Here is a 19,415-nt window from a genome sequence, read left to right on the forward strand (position 1 = left end):
GTAAGAACATATCTCAGTATGTAAAAAACGGTGGCGTATTCCTTTAACACTTGTATTACCCCCAGAGGGACTACGAAAAGGATTTATTACGGTAAACAAGTTACTTAGTGCTGCTTTAATGAGACTTGGAAGATTAATGCAGCTTTTTGAGGCTATAATTGTGTAGTATTATTAAATTTGCAGTAAAACAGTACCAGCTCAGGCAACGTTAGCCGATTCAACAAGAAGCTTGAGGGCCACATAAAATGATCCTAAGGGCTGCAGTTACTTCAAAGAAGAGCAGTTTTGAAATCAGCAATGACACAAATATCAAATAGTGAAATAGACCAGAAATGTAATGTCCAGATGAACAGTTTGCAGTGAGGCAGGCTGTTGAGATGCCTTGAGTGCCTCTTGTCTTCACTGCAGCGAAAAAAAACCCTCAAAAACCTAGCAGGAGAGCCGAGAGCATGAAGGAGAGATGCTCTCCTGGTCGGACAGCTGGCCGAGGGTTGATGGGAGTCCATCTGCAGATAGAGATGCAGAAACATCCAGCCTTTGCTAGAGCTCTGGGACAGAATATATTGTCTTCTTGTTAATGACAATCTGCAGAAAAGCAGCTGTGATTGGTTCGACCTCAAACTTGTGGAAGCGAAAAATCTGTGTGAGAAATGTACCAGACTGCATCTACTTTTGAACAGAAAGTAGGATATTATCTCACCACTCTTGCACTACACAGCAACGACTGTATTCAAAGTGCTTTAGTCACTTTGCATCAATGTGCAATATGTATAAACACATGTCCCCCATATGTTCATAAGATCTTTGTAGCTTTTGATTGTTTGAATCAACCCAGGCTGTGAACCTTTTCTTGTCTAAAAATGCATCTTACTAAAATGACAAGTGAATCAACAAGCCTCTGAAAAAACCAAATCAGTCTTGATGTTGTGACAATGTAATGTTATAAGAGACAACTATGGATATTTTCAAGATGACTGAGATCTCTGTTGGTGATTATTTAAGTTCCAAAACTAATGTTGATACTTGAATTGGAACTAAGTCTGTGCTTGATGCAACACTGCAGTTTTGACACTAAAGTGAAAAATAGAGTTTTAAGTTCTAAAATAGAATCTGCTCCAAAATACGAAATGGGCGCAGGTATCCATGACCTTTTTAACGCAGGGTGTCTGTGTCGTCCATTCCCACAACCCACAAACGCCTCGGTGCCTGGACTGACCCCACAAGTCCTTTCTATTTCCATCCCGTTTCGGCGGTTCTGTTTACATTGAGTAAATATAGCCACTCGGATCAATGCTGTCCCAGGAATAGATCCTGACCATCAGCTGTTTGTGTGGGCAGCACCCAGGCCTTGTCTCTTGCAGTTTTTGCCAAAAGGTCGCGCAGGTTTAAAGTGCTATACGCTCAGCACACATGCCACACATTTTAACACATTGGCTGTTTGTATAGCACATAGCTGCAGTGCAAAATGTTACAGCCACAAGGAGCCAGACTGTACAGTGAGAATGATGGTATGGGTTGATATTTGGCTGGTCAGTAATGTGCTTAGTTTAAAGAAATATTCAAACTGTGGTTAAACGTGACTTTTGATCTGAGAGGCAGATTAAAAGTCCAGTTTTCAAGACATTATTCTGAAATTAAGACGAAATGTATCGAAATGAGTCAGAAACATCTCAGAACAAGTGGAAGAGGTTTGGGTAAAATGCCCAACTATCTTAACAAGTCAAAACTACTCAAATTCAAATGATTATTCTCAAATTGAGACATTCAAACTTATCTCGATATCCATTTTTTGGAGTGTAAATCCTTTATCAAATGCCCAAATGACGTCCCCTCGTTTTTTCATCTTTCTGTGCTCTGTCCATCCTCCCTCTCTCAGCTGCTCCTCCCAGCTGTTCTGTCCCACACGTCCCGCTCCTAAAAAAGACGGCCGAGGGCGGGACGCTTTGGAGGCGGGACCCTGAGCGAACGCAGGAGAACGAGTGGGTGAGAGGAACAGTTCGGCACATGGCCAGTCAGTGAGAAGCAGGCTCCTCACTCACAGCGCTGTTGCTCCACAAGGATTATTATTGACCTGACTGGATACTCGCCTTCGCTGTGCGCCTCTCTGCTCCTGGGGATTGTTGCCATTGTCTCACGTCTCTTGTGTCCTCTCTCCCCCCCTGTCCCCTGCTCTCCACTCAGGATGTCCTGTGAGGAGGCTCAGCTCCACAAAGAGCGGCTCCAGGCCCTGGCGGTAAGTCCAAAAATGTTTGTTTTTCTGTATGATGTCGCCGGGTCCATGTTGACTGAAAGATACAACATCTTTTGAGCTTTTTTTCAGTGTTTTTGGACATCTTGGCTTTGGCATTTTTGTAACTTAAGCTTAAATTTCAGACCTAATATTTGAGCGGGCTGGTTCCAAAGAGGTTAAACCATTACATTAGTACATGAATGACACAAAACGCTTTTTTATGAGAGCAGCATTATACTGTATGGTCACTTCGTGGTTCCTTTAATTTAGTACTTGTCCTTAATACTTTGCATCTTCATCTCAAATCACTCTCTGGACACCTCGCACTTCAGAGGTGCCGAGGAATGTCATGTACGCATTGATATTCAGTGTGATGATCTGTTGCATCACTCCAAAAGCAAAGTTCAAGATGAGTGAACTTTGACTGGTTTGCTGTGACGTCAGCCGAGAGCCACAGTATCATAAGGGCATTTTTATTTATTTTTTAAAACTCTTTATTCACCCACAATAGACGTTTAAACAGACTTTGAGACTATACATTGAAAGCAACAGGAGAAGTGATGAAACTGGCGATCCATACTGTTTTAAATAAATACAACTCTTACATCTACTATTGCTTTAACTTAGCCAATAATGGTTTTAATGTTCATCAAATGTTCAGCTCTTAAAAGTTTCTGCGCGTCAGATTGGTGTCAGGTTCATGGAAAATGTGCCAGGAGAGCGAGACTTTTGCAAACCTTTAGTAACTTTTAATTTGTCTGGCCTACTTTTTATTCAGTAATATTTTTTTTCTAGGTATATTTGCACTCTCCTGCCAATGTAAGAAACTTGTGCTACTATGCTCTTAATCCCATTGGTTTTCATTATTGCGAATACGAAAGATTAAGCATCTCAGCCTATTACTTTTTGGAGTGCCTCAGTTTGGACAGCAATGACTGTATACTACGAGCGCAGTATAGTTTTAATCACCCCTCTCTACTGCCTGTGACTGCTCTAATAGCTTTGTGATGAGAATACGGCACCTCGCAAACACTTTGTAATCGGGTTTGACATGTTCTCCTAACACGCTCTCCTGCCTAATGACATCACCGCCTCCTACTCCTGCTGCCGTCACACAGAACAAAGTCACTTCTGTTGCAGCAGTTGTAAATTGCTCTCACTAGACTCTGTTTTCTGCCATGTCTCTCCGTTCACGTCACCTTTCATCTCCTCACGTTTTTCTTCTTTTCAGTGAAAACCAGCAGTGGAAAGTTTAGTGGAAGGGATCTATTTTTCCTCCTCTTGCAGCTGTCTTGAGGTTTTTTAGGTGCACCTATTTTTTGCGATGCGGCAGGATAGTGGTCTGTGTTGTTGTTGGTGAGTGTTTTAGGCAGAAATATGAGTCCAAACATTTAAGAGTAATGCAACTTTAGAGTAAAACATGCTCACTTGAGGACCGGGGCACATATGATTAAGTAGTGACGTAATTCAAATGACATAATATGTGAACATTTGAAAACTTTTAACTAAAAAACCCAAACTACTTCTCAAGAAGTTCTTCAAAAAGTTGTTTTGTCCTTGTGTAAACGTAACGGATTACTACCCACCTCTGTGTGGGATGAATCGTCCAGAGCTTGGCGCGCTGCTGATAGGAGTTCTTCAGTGCAACAGTGAGACCAGGGTTTGCTGCCTAGGACTAAATTTGGCGCCAGCAAAGAACCACAGCATACCACACACACACACACACATACACACACACACTCACGCACATACACACTTACGCATTCGAACACACAAGTGGGGGAACAGCAGTGGCAGATGGAGAAACTATTTTGACCACGTCGAAACATGGCAGCCATACCAGGCAGTTAAGGAAAGCTACCGAGTGGAAAGTTCTCATGGTGGGAACAGCAGGCATCAGGTACCAAATAAACCAATTTTAACAAAATTCTTCTTCTGCATATTTGAGTCGACATGCACTGTGTCGGTTTGCACCTTGTCGTTTGGTTGGCGTGTCCTCTGAAGGCAGCAGGGGGAATTGTCTGTCTTCTGTCACGGAAAATGCAAGCGTTATTTTATAGTGATCTGGTAGCAAATAAGTGGGGTAGCGGACTAGCGCAGCGGTTAGAGCTCATGCTTCACAGCTAGACGGTCCTGGGTTCGATTCCCACCTGGACAAGGCCTTTCTGTTTGGAGTTTGCACGTTCCACCCGCAGGTTTCCTCCGGGTGTAAATGTGGGCTAACAGCTGCAAATTAGCCTAAAGCTACAATTCGGTGTGGCGTGTTTACGTGCATGAGTCCCATGTATGTTCATTAACATGCACTGTCCCAACCAAATATATAAATAAAATAAAAAAGTAAATCCAGGGAATACAAATCAAAATGTCTCTGCAGTAGGACAAGAAATGATCAAACTTAAACTTGAATGAATGAAGCAAAAACATACATGATTTGTATTAGACATAGGAGTCATATAAAATCATGCAAAGTCCAAAAGGATTACCATAATAAAGTGGTTCAATCTTTGACTATTAAAAAAAAACAATAACATGTCAAGTCGTTCCAAAGACATACGACGTGGTGTCAAATGCAAATAAATAGTCTGAACTTGGTTGTGCATCTGTCTGGCCTCAACAGCGCACTTAGGATGAAGGAGACAGATAACTCCGCTGCACCGTTCAGTACACTTAAACAGATTAGGCTTCTATCCCACTAACAGCATTCTGACAACTATCTGAGTCAGCTGCGAGCATGTAGCCACAGACACACACACAGGCTCTGCAGGTCCAGTATAAATAGTGCAAATGGACAAGGATTCCAAAAAAAATGTCTCACAGGCAAGATAAAATGCTCTCTCAGACTGTTGCTTTTGGATTCTTATCATGTTAAAGTCAATGACAGAAAACCATTTAGGAGAGCTTCAGGGAAATCGGCTTGCGCGGCATTTTGACAGCAGTAATGTACAGGATGTGTGGCCACCCTCTGTATAAATGAATAGGCATCGTTTAGATTTTGTGGTTGAGGTCAGATGCCAGCTCATGATCAATAAACGCTCAAATACAGACCACCTGAAGTAACAATAAGAAATGTATGTTTGTAGAACTTCACACAAAAGATGCAAGTTAAACGACATATCCTAGAACATCTTTTAGAACAGTCTCTCTCATTTTCTTCAGAATAATCAATGCTTCTATTGTCACCACTAGGAGCTATCAGCGCGCCCCGTCAATGCTCACATCATCGGCCAAATCGGTCACTTCCCGAAAGCGAAGTCAGTGCCAAGTCTTCACATCTGAGCCGTTTAAAGAGCAGCTGTGATCAATATGTCGCGCCCATAGATTTTTTTTCATTCAGCGCCAGAGTCGGATCTACTGACTCGAAGTGCAGTGCGGAGACCGGGCAGTTCTCGCTTTTGTACTTTCAGCTCAGCGGCCGCTTCATCAATTACTCATAGCAATCGGAGGATTCATTTGAACTTTTCGTACACCAAATAACAAAAAAAAAAAGCCAGGGACGTTGATGCTACAAAACGGGTGTTGTGTTCATCGGCACATCCCTATTGTCTAATTCTGAGATCAAATACCTGAAAATGCTGTCAAATCGTTTAATGTTTCTTGGCATAACACCCCATTCGGTCCTGCATGATGTCCAGCACTGGCATTTGTAGAAAACGGTGCTTTGGCCCGACGATGGAAAAAATCCTCTCTCGACCAAGCAAACTTGCCCCCCTTTGACATAAAGGTTCCTGCAGTGCGATGATGATACTTTCGCCTCCAGCTACCTCTATCTCTGCGGCGACTAACTGCCGTGATTAGCTGTGATGTCATGCAGTTAGGCCTAGACCTGTAATTGCTGTGTCATTAACATGCAATTACGCAGGGAGGCCTTGACAGGGTTTCCCCCAATCCCTCTCAGTGTGTGTTCCCTAAAGCTCTGCTCTTTAGATTCACCAGCCAACGCTCATCTTTCTAATTATGCGTTGCTCGTGCGGCCTCCCGACCACAAGCGGCAAGAGGAAATGCACACACTGGAGCGTGTTTGCTAGCTTGCTCGATAGCCTTGGTGCGTCACTGACGTGTTTACACAGATGAGCTCAGTTAGTTGGACTCTGATTCGGCCCCTCCACGGACACACGGGCCCGCAAGGCCAGTGGGCCGCAGCAATCTGGCCCTGACTCATGGGGGAGTCAGGAGGTGGTGGAAAGTTAGGAGATAAGACTGCTTTAGCTTTTGAAGAAGGCCGCCGCTGGAAGTTGGAGCGTAAATGATGGTGTGCAGGTCAGCACCAAAGCCAGTGTTCTCTATTCTGTCCATTGGGTGCCTTCGTTTTGCTGATGTTCGGAGCAAAGAACCTTGAGTTTTTTTTGCCACGTTTCAGCACATGTTTAGAGAGGACTAGAAAAAAAGGATCAGCAGGTTTAACATTAACAAGAAGAGAAGACCCAATGGAAACCAGCCATACATGCCTTTCAGTCATGTGACTTCTGTTGTTATGGCGGCCCTTTTTAATACCACAGTAGTAGAGGAATGCAGTACTACAACATGTAACAATATCTCTACTCTGGATACGAAAGAAAGACAACTGATTGACAGTGGCATTGCTATGAAGATGACTGTAAAAACACGGCCCCAGAGTCACATGTTTATGTGAAGAAAGCAGTGAGTAAGTGTCAGCATGCTACCGGTTAGCATTTAGCTTCATCAGCTCAGCTCTGACCTCTCCAAGAGAAAGCCCTGAACCAGACTCCAAACCAGAGATCAGAGCTGAGCTGTTACTGTGGTATTTCCTCAGTGTTCATAGATGTGAGCCACACATGTGTTTATCGTGTTGAGGCTATTGACGGTTGATTGATGACAGTTGCTAACCGGTAGCATGCTAACTTCTTGAGCAGCTTAAACACTGACTCGGACTGAGACTCTGTTGACATGACAAACTGTAAAAATCACAGAGAAAGGTTTTCTGTTTCCTCTTTGATGTGTTAATTTAGTCTGAGGAGTGAAGCAGATCTTGAGTAAATCCTGCTCGACAGACAGACAGAGCTGCTACGTCTGTGCCACATTGGTTGGTTATGTCACTTAAACGTGTGTCTCTGGGGCCGTGTTATCTTCTTGAGCAATGATTACGAGTAACATAAAAATGCCACTGTCAATCTGTTGTCTTTCATTTTCATCCTGAGTAGAGATGTTAGACAGTTACATGTTGTAGTTCTGCATAATGTAACTTCGCTATTCAAAATGGCCACTGGAACAATGCGTGATGTCATTGGTAACGCATGTATAAGCAGACTATGCAGCTTCTTCTAGCCCAAGATCACAGGTGGGTCCCCAATAGTGCCTAAGTTTGTTCTGCAGGGTTTATATTTCAACAATTGCCCTTGTCTCTTCTCAAACACTACAGTCCACTTTCTTCTGCAAACAGAATCACGGATAGGACGGGGGAGTTGACTGTCAGTGGAATATGAATAACATACTTGAGGGCCCCAGGTCAAATTCCGCTTAGGCCCCCTTGAAGGCTTGGGCCGGCCATGCATCAAGACAAAATATGTTGGTTCTCGCAAATAATTTTGTACTGCCTAAATAATCAAGATCATTGTGAACTGTTAATTGCAAACATTCAAATTGCGATTTGAAACGATTGCGATCAATTGTGCAGCCCTATGATTTATCCTTTTCTCCCTGCACTTTGACTCTACTGTCTTGTTCTTGAATGTGGCCTTCTTGCATTTTTTGGCATGGCCCCAACCGACATTTCTTCAGTCCCACCAGAGGCAAATGAAGCTGTTGGCGGCTGTGGCTGACAACAGATGGACTTCCTTTGGTCCGACTCACCGTGGTAATCTGCAAACTCCGGTGTGTTTGGGCGAGCGTTTGAGCTGATCTGGATCCACTTAGAGGAGACTCACAGGAGGAAATGTGGCTGTCGGTGAGGGGGACTGCAGCTATAGACCTTGGTCTGCTGATTTGTGACGCAGGCCGGCATGCAGCGGAGGGCCAGGCTAATGGTCCAGGTTTGCAATAAATAGAGCCGGGGGCGGGGGTGCTAGCGCCCAGCTTCTGTAGTTTACGGACAGTCACTCCAACAGATTGGCAAGCTTTAAGGACGCTGAGTGTAGCAAAGTGCTTTTCTCTTCAATCAATGGGGATTACTTCACTCGAGAGTATTTCCACTTGAACTAGTGCAATATCAGTGTAGTTCATCTGTCGGGTCGTTTTCATGGAAAAAGACAAATAGCTAGGAAGCTTATGATGTGTCTAATTTGTACCATAGAGAAATTAGACACATCATTGCTGGTAAAAGCGCTCCATAAATAAAGCTGGATTGGATTAGCAGAGTAGAGTACTTGAATCAACATGCATTAGATTAAGTTGCATTCTGTAAATGTGCTACGACTCATCACCTTCACTGGTTGGACATTTGTGTAGCTTTTGACCCATTCGTGCAACACTAAACCACATCAGTTAACCAACTTTCTCTCATGTCCTGGCTTTGTTGACTTAACCTTGTTTCTTGGCCCGCTGTCAGACTGCTAAAAAGTGTCCAAAATTGGCACAGTGTCTGCTAGAGCAGGAGGCGGGGTGCTGGGGGTATGGCCTGTCCACTAGCAGGGGGTCCGGGTCCATGCCAAAGCTTTACATGCGGTCTAAAATTAGCAGCAGCTGTCTGACAGGATACTGTGGCATGTTGAGTGGGCTTCAGCTCAGAGTAGTCAATCGTGGTTATTGTTGTAATCCGTGAAGGTTTGAATACGCTTGGTCCGTTTCTGTAGACAATTTGAAAGTCCTGCAAATATGTGTATTTAAGCCACTCCCCTCCCCTGAGTTCGAAACGCTCGATTCCACCTTGTGATGTCAGCGGGTGGTAAATAATCCAGGAAGTGATCCATTGTGTTTATTGTCCGTACACGTTAAAGTTCTTGAACCGCCATACAGCCTTGTGAATGTCCATGTCTGATTTCGAAAGCTAAACAGGGTTGAGTATTGGTTATAGTATGGGGGTTGTGAGGGAAACATCAGGGATAAGACTAGGCAAGTTTATTTTTGGAGCACAACTCATACAAAAGGCAATTCAAAGTGCTTCACATTTGCATAAAATTACAAGAAAGCAGATAATATCAATCCATTCAATAATATACATAGACTACACCTTTCTAAAATACGGCTTTCCAAAAATGATCCCTGGGGTGAACACAGCTTGTGATCGGGGCGGCCAGGAACAGGCTTCACTGGCTCACACATTCTGGAAGTGTCCTACCAAAACAGCTTACTGGACTACATTTTGGGGAATTCTGATATTTGTGGAACACAGTTGCATCCTGATCCCTGATCCCTAGTGACAGTTAATCCTAGTACCAAGCAGAAAACGGTCATCAAATTTATCTCAGTGCTGTCTAGAAGACTGATATTACTAAATTGGGATGAGAAATACCCTCCAACCTCCATCCCTTTCTGGGGTACTTTAAAAGGTCCAAGCAGGCAGTCGTGTGAATGGAGTGAATGAGTATATTTGTTTTAACATGTTTAAAAAAAAAAAAAAAGTCATTATTATTGTTTGTTCTGTGTTGTTGCTGTTCTGTTGAAAAAATGTGTTGAAAATCTATTGAACAGGCTGTCAGAGTTGAGGCCTGACTCACATCCTCATGTTCCAGATTTTAGCTGCATGAAACTGGCCTCACCGTGCTTAGTCCTGACTCTGGGAACCACCAGGAGACCCCTCCCTGAAGTTCTCAGGGCCCGAGATGGTTCATACGGCTCTAACATGTCAGAGATGTACTTTGGTGCAGAGCTGTTTTAAATTCTATTCTCTGAGTGACAGGAAGCCAGTGCAGAGACCGGAGCACTGGACTAATATGGTCGTATTTCCTGGTTCTTGTCAGGACTCGAGCAGCAGCGTTCTGGATGTTCTGCAGCTGAATAACAGCTCATTTAGAGAGGCCAGTGAGCAGGCTGTTACATTAGTCCAACCTGCTGGAGACAAATGCATGGATAAGTCTCTCCTCCTATTCCTCTGATCTTAGCAATGTTTTTCAGATGGTAAAAAGCTGCTGATGTTATTGCTTTAATGTGGCTGTTTAAGTTCAGGTCTGAGTCCATGATTACTCCAAGATATCTAACGTGATCATCAGGAAGCTTGGGTGATTGGTGTGTACGTGTCGGTGGTAGTCACAGGGAAACGAGTCACAGGGAAACGAGTGAATGAGAAATTGTCTCTTATAAAGCACTTTGCTAAGACCTGGCAGCTAAATAAGCTTTTTTCTTTTTTTTTTTTTACTTACTAGCTACTGTGGGTGGATTCAGCACATGTGTTTGCGTATGTTCTCGTTGACCTCTGTGCACACCAAATGGTCACCACCTGTCCTGAAGCATGACTAAAGCATGACAGGCATTCAGAGATGTGCTAACAACGCTGTTCAGGTTCAGTACCGTCAGTTTACAGGAGGTGTGACAAATTAGCGTTGTCCTGAGAGAAAGCCATTTGACTGCAGTATTACAGTTGACCAATGGCATTTGTCCTTTAGGCATTTTTATTAGAGCCTGCAGGCACATCATTTTAATGGTGTGTTTATGAAACACATTTGATTCTCTGTCCATAGATCAAACTGAAAGTTGATCTCCTCTGTGGTGTGGCTCTCCAGGGTGTGTTGGCATGTGCACTATGTGGCCCAGCTGATCTTCTGCTCATAGCATTCTCATCAGCAGATTTGAACATTGCAGTGGGTTGTAGTACACATTTAGTGAAGATTATGACATAGCTAATATTTGTTCAATAGTATTGCTTGAAAATTTTACCTAAAAACTAATGGGAGAATTGAAGCATAATAATGAGCAAATGAAAACTTGCTGTTGTGTTATAGCAACCTAGAATTGATCATCCAAAAGGGACAAGTGTAGTTCAACATGCTTTAAAAGAGAAAGAAGAACAAGAGGTGGTCATCGTAACACGGCTTCAGCCTGGCAGGTTATGATTTGAGATTGAGACGAATGAATCATGCATGTGCTACCGAGTCCAATACTGTATTTGGAGATTTCTTGGCTCCTACGAGACATAATTTCTCTGTTATTTTGACAGACAAGACTGCAAATAATCCATCATTTTGTCTGCTTTTCTCTATAACAGGTTCTCAGATCCTTTCTCTGTAATTATATTGTCTTAGCGGCTGTTGATTGTCCTCAGTGAGTGTAAGCTGCTGTGGATGTTGGTGGTACAGCATTAGCAACCAGTGGTGCCTGGTAGTCTTTCTAACAGGGGACAATCATGATGTGCTCTATCCATTTTCATGGACCTGCATGTGCATTACCAACATTGTATGTGCAAAGAGGATTTATTTAGACTGTTGGCTCGTAGTTAAAATCAACATGTTAAAATGTAAGTTAATTGAATTTCCTCTTGTAGCGTCTTCTTCTTTTTGTCGTTTAATAGTGAGCGGCACTCAACGTTTGGGTGCAATACCTCTTCACAGTGACAGCAGCTAAGGCTAATGCTCAGGCAGATACACAGAGCAGGAGCATCAGGAGGAGGAGCAAGAGCTGTCAGTCAAATCTTTTTTTCCAACTATCACCATTCAGCTGGTGGATATCACAGCAATCAGAGTTGGCCAATCAAATGGCTACTTTCTAAAAGGACACGAACATCATGTGACTTCCGAGTGGATCCTCAGGAGGCGCTGCTCTTCCTGTCATGTTATTTCCCTATGAGTTAGTAGCAGCGTTTTGTATAAAAAAAATAAATAGCTCAAGATTACATAGCAGGCAGCGAGTTACTGGTGGAAAAACATCAACATGTCACATGTGATTTGCGTATGTAGAGCCTCTGGGATTTCCCACAGAGCTTCAGCAGCTCTGAGAGACAGGGAAGACAAGCACACTGATTAACAACTGACACAATGTAACCCACTCTTGTGGATTTATCATTTAATACCTAAATTAAAAAATGCTAAATAAAAGGTGCTTTAATTGGCAATTTTTATGTGAAATTTTTGTTGAAGTTAAGCTTCCCTTGTAGTCAATGAGGATTTAGCAACGATGCTCTTCTGCGTTAATATTACACATCTTTAGACCAAAGTTGCTGCAGATTCCACAACAGTCATTTTTGGAGCGCTTCAGCAGCACTTAGTGGACTGGCCCAATCAAGTCATTAAATCTGATCCAATCTGATTTCAAAAGGCCAAGATCAGCAGCCGATACCAATCAGTAGATTGGATCTGGACATCCTCAAATCAAAGCTCTATGTGAAGGGAGGAGGAGGTGAAGTTTAAACTGTTGCTGCCCCAAATCATCTCTCGCTCTCGTGCAGCCCAAAAGAATGAAACTGTCCAGATCATTAATCGAATAAAGATAGTCACAAGGTTTGCTCATGATCGGTCTGAATGTGTTTACAGCTGATATCAACACATCAGTGTATATAATCCGCTGGCTGGTTTTCACTATGAGCCGTGCTGACACCACATCCACATCTTATAAAGCTGAGGGCTGTCACATGTCGAGGGGGTGTTGACAGAAGTGACCGTTGAGCTGCCTTGAGCCTCTACTGAACTCACAGACAGTCAGGCCAAGTGGGGCCAAACACTGAGAGCTGAGAGTGGGAGCCTCCACTGTGTCACTGAGAATGTCAACATATTTTCCTGAGGAGGAGGATATCTCTTCTTCATAGAGTTGGTATAAATATCTATGCTCTGGAAAACGGGTCTATCAAGTCATCGGCATGGTAGCACAGCGGTTAGCGATAGTGCCTCACAGCTAGAAGGTCCGGGGTTCGATTCCCACCAGGACGGGGCCTTTCTGTGTGGAGTTTGCATGTTCTCCCCATGTCTGTGTAGATTTCCTCCGGGTACTCCGGTTTCCCCTACCACTAAAAACATGTACAATAGGCCAGGATGTATGAGAGTGTGTTTGAGAGTGCACATGGGGGACGACGGATGGAAATTAGCCCAAGGCTTCAATCCGGTGTGGCTTGTTCATTAACTTGCATTGTCCCGACCAAATAAACCAGTAAATAAAATAAATACTAAATATAAGTTAAACCCTACAGTGAATGAGATATCTATGGTTTTTCACAAAATATATATAATATCAGAACTGGAGTCTTCCATTGTAGAGTTTACAAGTTTGTTATGTTTGTTGTTACACTGTCATATGCTCTTTTCTATTTGGTATGCTCTATTTTGCTTTATTTAACCAGAAAAGTCCAAATGAGATGAAGAATCTCTTTTACAGGGGAGTCCTGGTCCCAGAGGGGAACCTATTTTACATGTTTTAGTGGTAGACACGGGGAGAACACGCAAACTCCACACAGAAAGGCCCCGTCCTGTATATTTGTTAAATTAAACCAAACATATCATCGAAACAAACACAAAAATGTTTCACATCTGAGTTTATTATGAAACCTCATTATATTTTTCCATGTGGTCCCGAATTGTGATTTTGTGTCGTGTCGTGTCCTGAAGAGTTTGGCGTCCCCTGATCTCGAGTATCACCTGTTCGGCCATTAAATCGTTGATGCCTAAATAAAGTTCATCTAATGCTTGTAAATGTGGATCAGAGAATCTAGAGACTACCGCCGGGCCATAAAGACCACTGTACTGCAGTTTAAAAAAGGTGTAAAAAGCCCCTGACATTATAAATAATCGCACCAGCCTATTCCACAGAAACAATGGATGTTTTGAATCTACATAGGACTGAACTTGGACTCTGCTTTGCATCGTGGGCTGTGTAACAAGCACCATATGCTTTTATCCACTTGTTTTAGCATCTTCATATAAAATAACTGACAGCACTACCACAGTCACAGCATAAATCAGTATGCACATAGTAAATGCAGCACAAAGCCTTACTATTTCATCAGTAACTCTTTTAATATTTGCTGCATGTTAAACATTATTTGTTGTTCAGTGGATGTTTACTTGAATTGGAAGCATATCGTGTTCTGTTTTATTTAAAGCCTGTACTTAAGCCTATATTTTTTCCATTACATAGTACCAGTCACTGACATCTGGTGCCCGTGTACCTTTGAGTACTTCACTGAGAACTTTGGCTGCGGCCGCTGTGCTCAGTGTGTGCAGACAGAGGAACAGAGAGCTGAGGTCACATTTGGATCAGATGTTTTCACAGCGTGCTAACAGCTCTGTGTGATGCACTCTTCTACTGTGGCTGATAAAGTCAGCGTTACTCCTCAGTCTGAGTTTGGTGTTGTTCGGGGTTATCATGCTAAAAAAAAAAGTGATTTCATGAATGTCATAGTGAACTTGCGATTAATAGCAAATTAATCACATATTTTTATCTTTTCTAAATGTCCCTTGATGCTACGAGTCACCGAGTTGTGTCTCGAAGTGTCAGGGGGTCACGACTGGACTCGCGTTCGAATTAGGGATGTTAACCGATTACTGTCACCGTTAAGAAGAAGAAGATCTTTATTTATATAGTGCCTTTCACAGACATAGTCACAAAGCTTTACATGAGACAATTTTTAACCCATCTCCCTGTGTCTACCCCAGTTGTCGGTGAAAAAAAACATGGTTGATTTTTAAGCCCGATTTTGGACGCACTGAAGTGTGGGTGATTTTAGAGTCCCAAAAGTGGACACACAAAAGCCACTGACAGAGTGGAAAACACACAGAAAGACACCATACCTCAGAACAGCAGCACAAACAGCCTCACACAGACCACGCCAACCAGCACAACATTAAAATCACCAAAGGTTCATATGAACCACCTTTTCCAGCTACATTTCAACTGCAAACAGAGCTTAGCAGCACTTACTGTGTTTGGAGTCAGACTTCTGTTCCGCTAACTTTGCTGCTTCTCTCTGCTGTCTCCTCAGTCTCTGGGCTGATGTCCATCTCCTTTTTTATGAAATCCACAGAAATATGTCCCACTTCTTCTTGTCTCCGACTTTTATTTCCATTTGACAGATCTATAAACAAGTTCAGGAAGACCCGAACCTGCAGCACTGAACTATGTTGTGGCGACAGTGATCACATGACACTGTTGACCAATCCGGACACGCACATGGTTCCCACGCTCACAAACAGGCATATCTTTGCTGATCTGGGGTCAGGTCCATAGACTGTATATATAAATGGACAGCTTCTGCTCACTCCTCCCCATTTACCATAATGACCACGTTCAAGGGGGAAATCATGGCGGATTTACAGACTCCCCCTCCCCAGCTCTGATGAAGCATGTTCCTAAAAAGGGCATAAGGGCGGGATCTTCACTACAGACTCGGCCCTTGCGTGACGTGTAGCTCATGCAGCTCCAATGCTAACAGTCCGACCTTCATTAAGTACGAGATTTCTAAAATTCTTCTTACGAAAACCAGCGTGGTTTCTTTAATTGAAACTAACCCAGCGTTATCACAGGAGGAATATCTAGATAGTTCCAAAAAACCTGGGACCAGGCTTTAAAGTTGTTTTTAACGTGTCTAAAGTCCAATGCTTTTCAATGGGGGACTAGCGTTGATATGGAGGTACTACAGCAATGGCGGAGCAATGGCGGCCCCCAGTGTTGTGGCCAAAAAGCAGAGCAGCCAGCGGCCATTGGTCAGGTCGTGCGATGAAAAAAAAAAGGCATTGTCACAATTGATTTGCATTTACGCAATATATATAACGCAATATTTTTGACATATCACTAGTTTTGACCATTTTGTGGCTACCATGTTGTTGCTGTATTGCTCCCTTTGTATGATTTGGTCAGGTTTGTTCAGGAAGTCTACAAAGCTGGAGGATTTAGCCTATTATACATGTTTTGTCCATGACTTACACCAAGGCAATGGTTTTCTAATATTACATTTTTCCAAGATTATGTTGATCAGACCGTTCATACGTGACAGTAGTTCTTACGGTCTTTTACAGAGTGGTCACCTGTGGAATTACAAGTTTTGGCACCTTTACCCACCATTGGGTGTTGGACGACAGCATCATAGTACAGCTACTTCAGTACAGCATCAATGAAAAGGAAAATCAATTTAGGGATATCATTGGGATGGAGGACAATATACACCGCTGGATGAAGGAGACAGTTGAAATTCAGAAACGCGGCCTGGGACAGCAAACCGGGACAAGGGGGCGTTTTAAGCTTTCACACACAAGAGATGCTGCACTGATGAACCTGGACAACAGACAGTGGCATCGTCTTACCTCCACTTTTGAAGAAAAAAATGTATAGTATAGTATATTTCCACAGCTTGCTTCATAATTAACATAAACACTCCCATGAGCACCTCTATCAATGTTTGGAATATTTTGGACACACAGAGCAATCAGTCATATCGCTGTTCCTACAAACCATTTAACTCTACCGGGTCTTTCAACATTATGTCATTGAGTTACTTTGGACATTTCTATGAGCGGAGGTTGGGTCATTTGGGGGGCATTCCCTTATACGTGGTTATATTTAGCAAACAGGAAGCGTCCCACAGATCCCAGTGAGAGAAAGCGGTCCAGTATCTCATGGCCTTCGCCTCGGCTCCAGGCTCCGCTGCTGTGTTTGCATTCCCAGGCATTATGTCAAAGATAAATGCGCCACGCTGCTCAATAATGTGCTTTTCATTTCAAGCCCTGCCATCCTCCTAACTGCCATATCCCGTCGTCAGTCACCTCCTCACAATGCTATTAGGAGCTGTCCTGTTACCTCAATTTCACCCTGAGTTTAATCTTGAAGGTTCAGGGCCTATGGTGTTTGAACAGAGACGCACACTCGCCGCTCTCTAAGCCCAGGCACCTGACACTGACACTTGCAATAATCCACTTCCTTCACCCAGTCCTTTTGTGGTTCTTTGTTACTGCAGTAGCATCTCCAGAAGTGAGCCATTTACCAGACGTGTTGCCAATAAACGCTGTAAAATGATTGTTGTTGCCTGTTTGCCTGTTTGTTTTCAATATTACTACTTAAACTCAAAAGGGTTTGCGATATGAAGTTGTGTTTTTTTCTGTGACTATTCGAATTGAATGATTGGCTTTACTGTATGGGAAAAAGCCAGTATTACGCTTGATTAAACTGTACTACATTTATGTGTTTTATAGGAAAAGAGAAAACGGCAAACAGAAATTGAAGACAAGAGAAACCAGCTGGACGACCTGGTGCTACAGCTACAACATGTCAAGGTTAGTGTGTGCTTCTGTTTGGGTTTAAAGGACTCTATTATCACTTAACACTGGAATTCAGGTCCAACTTAACCCATTTAAAATGAAGAGCTTGACGAAGTTAACAGCTCTAGAAACAGGCACATAGTCCCGTGTGAAGGACTTTAATCAAATACTGTGAGCGTTTTGCTAATATGGCCGTTCAAATTGAGATTATTACTCAATTGGCTGTATTTTAGTCACACTCGGTTTTCCAAATATTGCTGATTTGATCAAACGGACGAACAGTTTACATAAATCAAAAGTGAGACAGATACTGTATTTAAAACTGCAAGTGTAATATCCTAGAGAAAGTGTCACATAGTCAACATGCTGCAACACAAATAAATGATTGTGTCTACCACTGACGCTCACATTCCCACATTTACACGCCCTTCACATTTGCCTCTTGTTGTCTCGAGTTTTACAATGAAAGAGTTAAACATAAGATTACGTATTTTCAACAAGCAGGGCTGATGTAAACCATGGAGATCAGGCTCGCAGGTTGTTAAAGAGGAGGTCATTTTCGGGCTCAGGACTCGGGAGTTCAGACACGGGCAGGTTCGACAACTTACGACACATGCCCTCACACAAGGAAGCCATTACAAAGCCAAAAGGTGACAATTCATCACACTTAATCCACTGCTGAGCCACACTTCGCCTTGACCCGAGGCCTCGGAGCCCGATGAAGAGACAGACACCACCATCACGCTATCAAAGGCATCCTGTTTGCGTGTGCTACCTGTGTTGGCTGCTTGCGTGTCTGGCTCAGTGTTGACATGTGAAACTCCTAGAATGGTTCATCCCCCGCTGTGAAGGTCCCGCTCCAGCATGGTTTCTTTTGGCATAGAAAGAGAGAGAGAGAGAGAGAGAGAGGTCTGGACTGCTTGGCTATTTCCAGAAAAAAAACACGTCAGCCTAGTGCACACAAACAGAGCCTTGCGTAAATGACTGCCAGGCGCTCCCGCAAAGATGGCTTTTAATTTAGGTAAACATAGGCCTGATGTTCTAATAATCAGGGGAGAAGTTTATAAGGCTGAGAATGGAGACGGTTTGAAAACACAAGCAGTGCTCAGGATGGAGGGATAAAGATCTTCAACTGAAAGAAAGTGAGAAAGAGTGCGTCAGGTGGAAAGCAGGTCTTGTCAGCACAATACTTGAGTTGATGGGAAATTAAAAGTAATAGTAAGGTCATTTAAGGTCATTCTAGTGTAAATTGCCCTATTATTAAAATGTTCCAGGATAGTCAGTACCCACATATGGAGGAATAACAATATCTTACTGCTGCAGCGATTAATAAACCTAGTGCAGATGTTGGGCGTATTCGAGCGTTCTGATTGAACCACATGCATTGACGGTCGCCCGTTCCACCTATAAAAATACATTCCATTCTCTAATTAAACCTTTTTTTTTAAACACCGTCGGCATGTGCTTTATTGAATACATCTGACTTTTAGTGGCTGGCGTTTCCCAGAGTTTAACACCCTTTTATGGAAATGTTAGCGCATTATGACGAAGGGAAAACCCGTAAAGGCGGTGCGTTGGTGGGGCTTCGACGCTTAACCCGATTGGTTTGATTCAGTCTTGATCTCATCGTCTCAAAACTGTGTGTGTCAAAATCTCTAAAATAATCAAATGGGAATAAAAAAGACAAATGACCAACAGTAAATTAAGGAAAGCACTACAAAATTCCACTAATTCCAGTCAGCCACTGCTTTTACTTTCTCTTTCAAAGCAGGAGCTCACATTCCCAAATCCTGTATCATTCATCAGTTTTTATAACATCTCCCACCTGTTTAGTGCTAAGCTGCTTGTTTAGAACTTTATGTTTTCTTGGTCATCTGTTAAAGCAGAGCTAAGTAACTCATGCCCCTAGAGGCCATAAGCGCCACTGCAGGTGTCATAGCATGTTGCGTTATTTTTTACTCAGTAATTGTCCGTGAGAGTAAATACTACGCTGACAGAAAAGACAAAGGGAGAGAGGGATATTGTACATTGTGCCACAACCCAATGACACAATGGAGATATTTTTTGTCACTCAAACGTGGCTGTAAATACTGCTAAAGTGGCGCTAGCTAGCAGTTTACTTT

At 42.9% G+C, this 19,415-nt stretch overlaps 1 protein-coding gene across 3 annotated transcripts in view; it reads left to right on the forward strand.

Moving 5' to 3' along the window:
- palm2akap2 (PALM2 and AKAP2 fusion) overlaps nt 1–19,415 on the forward strand; it is an 87,248-nt gene that overhangs the window by 11,172 nt on the left and 56,661 nt on the right. For all 3 annotated transcript variants that reach the window (XM_079582558.1, XM_079582559.1, XM_079582560.1), the window contains 2 exons: nt 2,182–2,233; nt 17,227–17,307. In XM_079582558.1, the coding sequence (XP_079438684.1) occupies nt 2,182–2,233; nt 17,227–17,307 (133 nt within the window). The remainder of the gene's footprint in view (nt 1–2,181; nt 2,234–17,226; nt 17,308–19,415) is intronic.

Source organism: Gobius niger, assembly GCF_951799975.1.
Source record: "Gobius niger genome assembly, chromosome: 2".
In the NCBI taxonomy this organism is placed as follows: domain Eukaryota; kingdom Metazoa; phylum Chordata; class Actinopteri; order Gobiiformes; family Gobiidae; genus Gobius; species Gobius niger.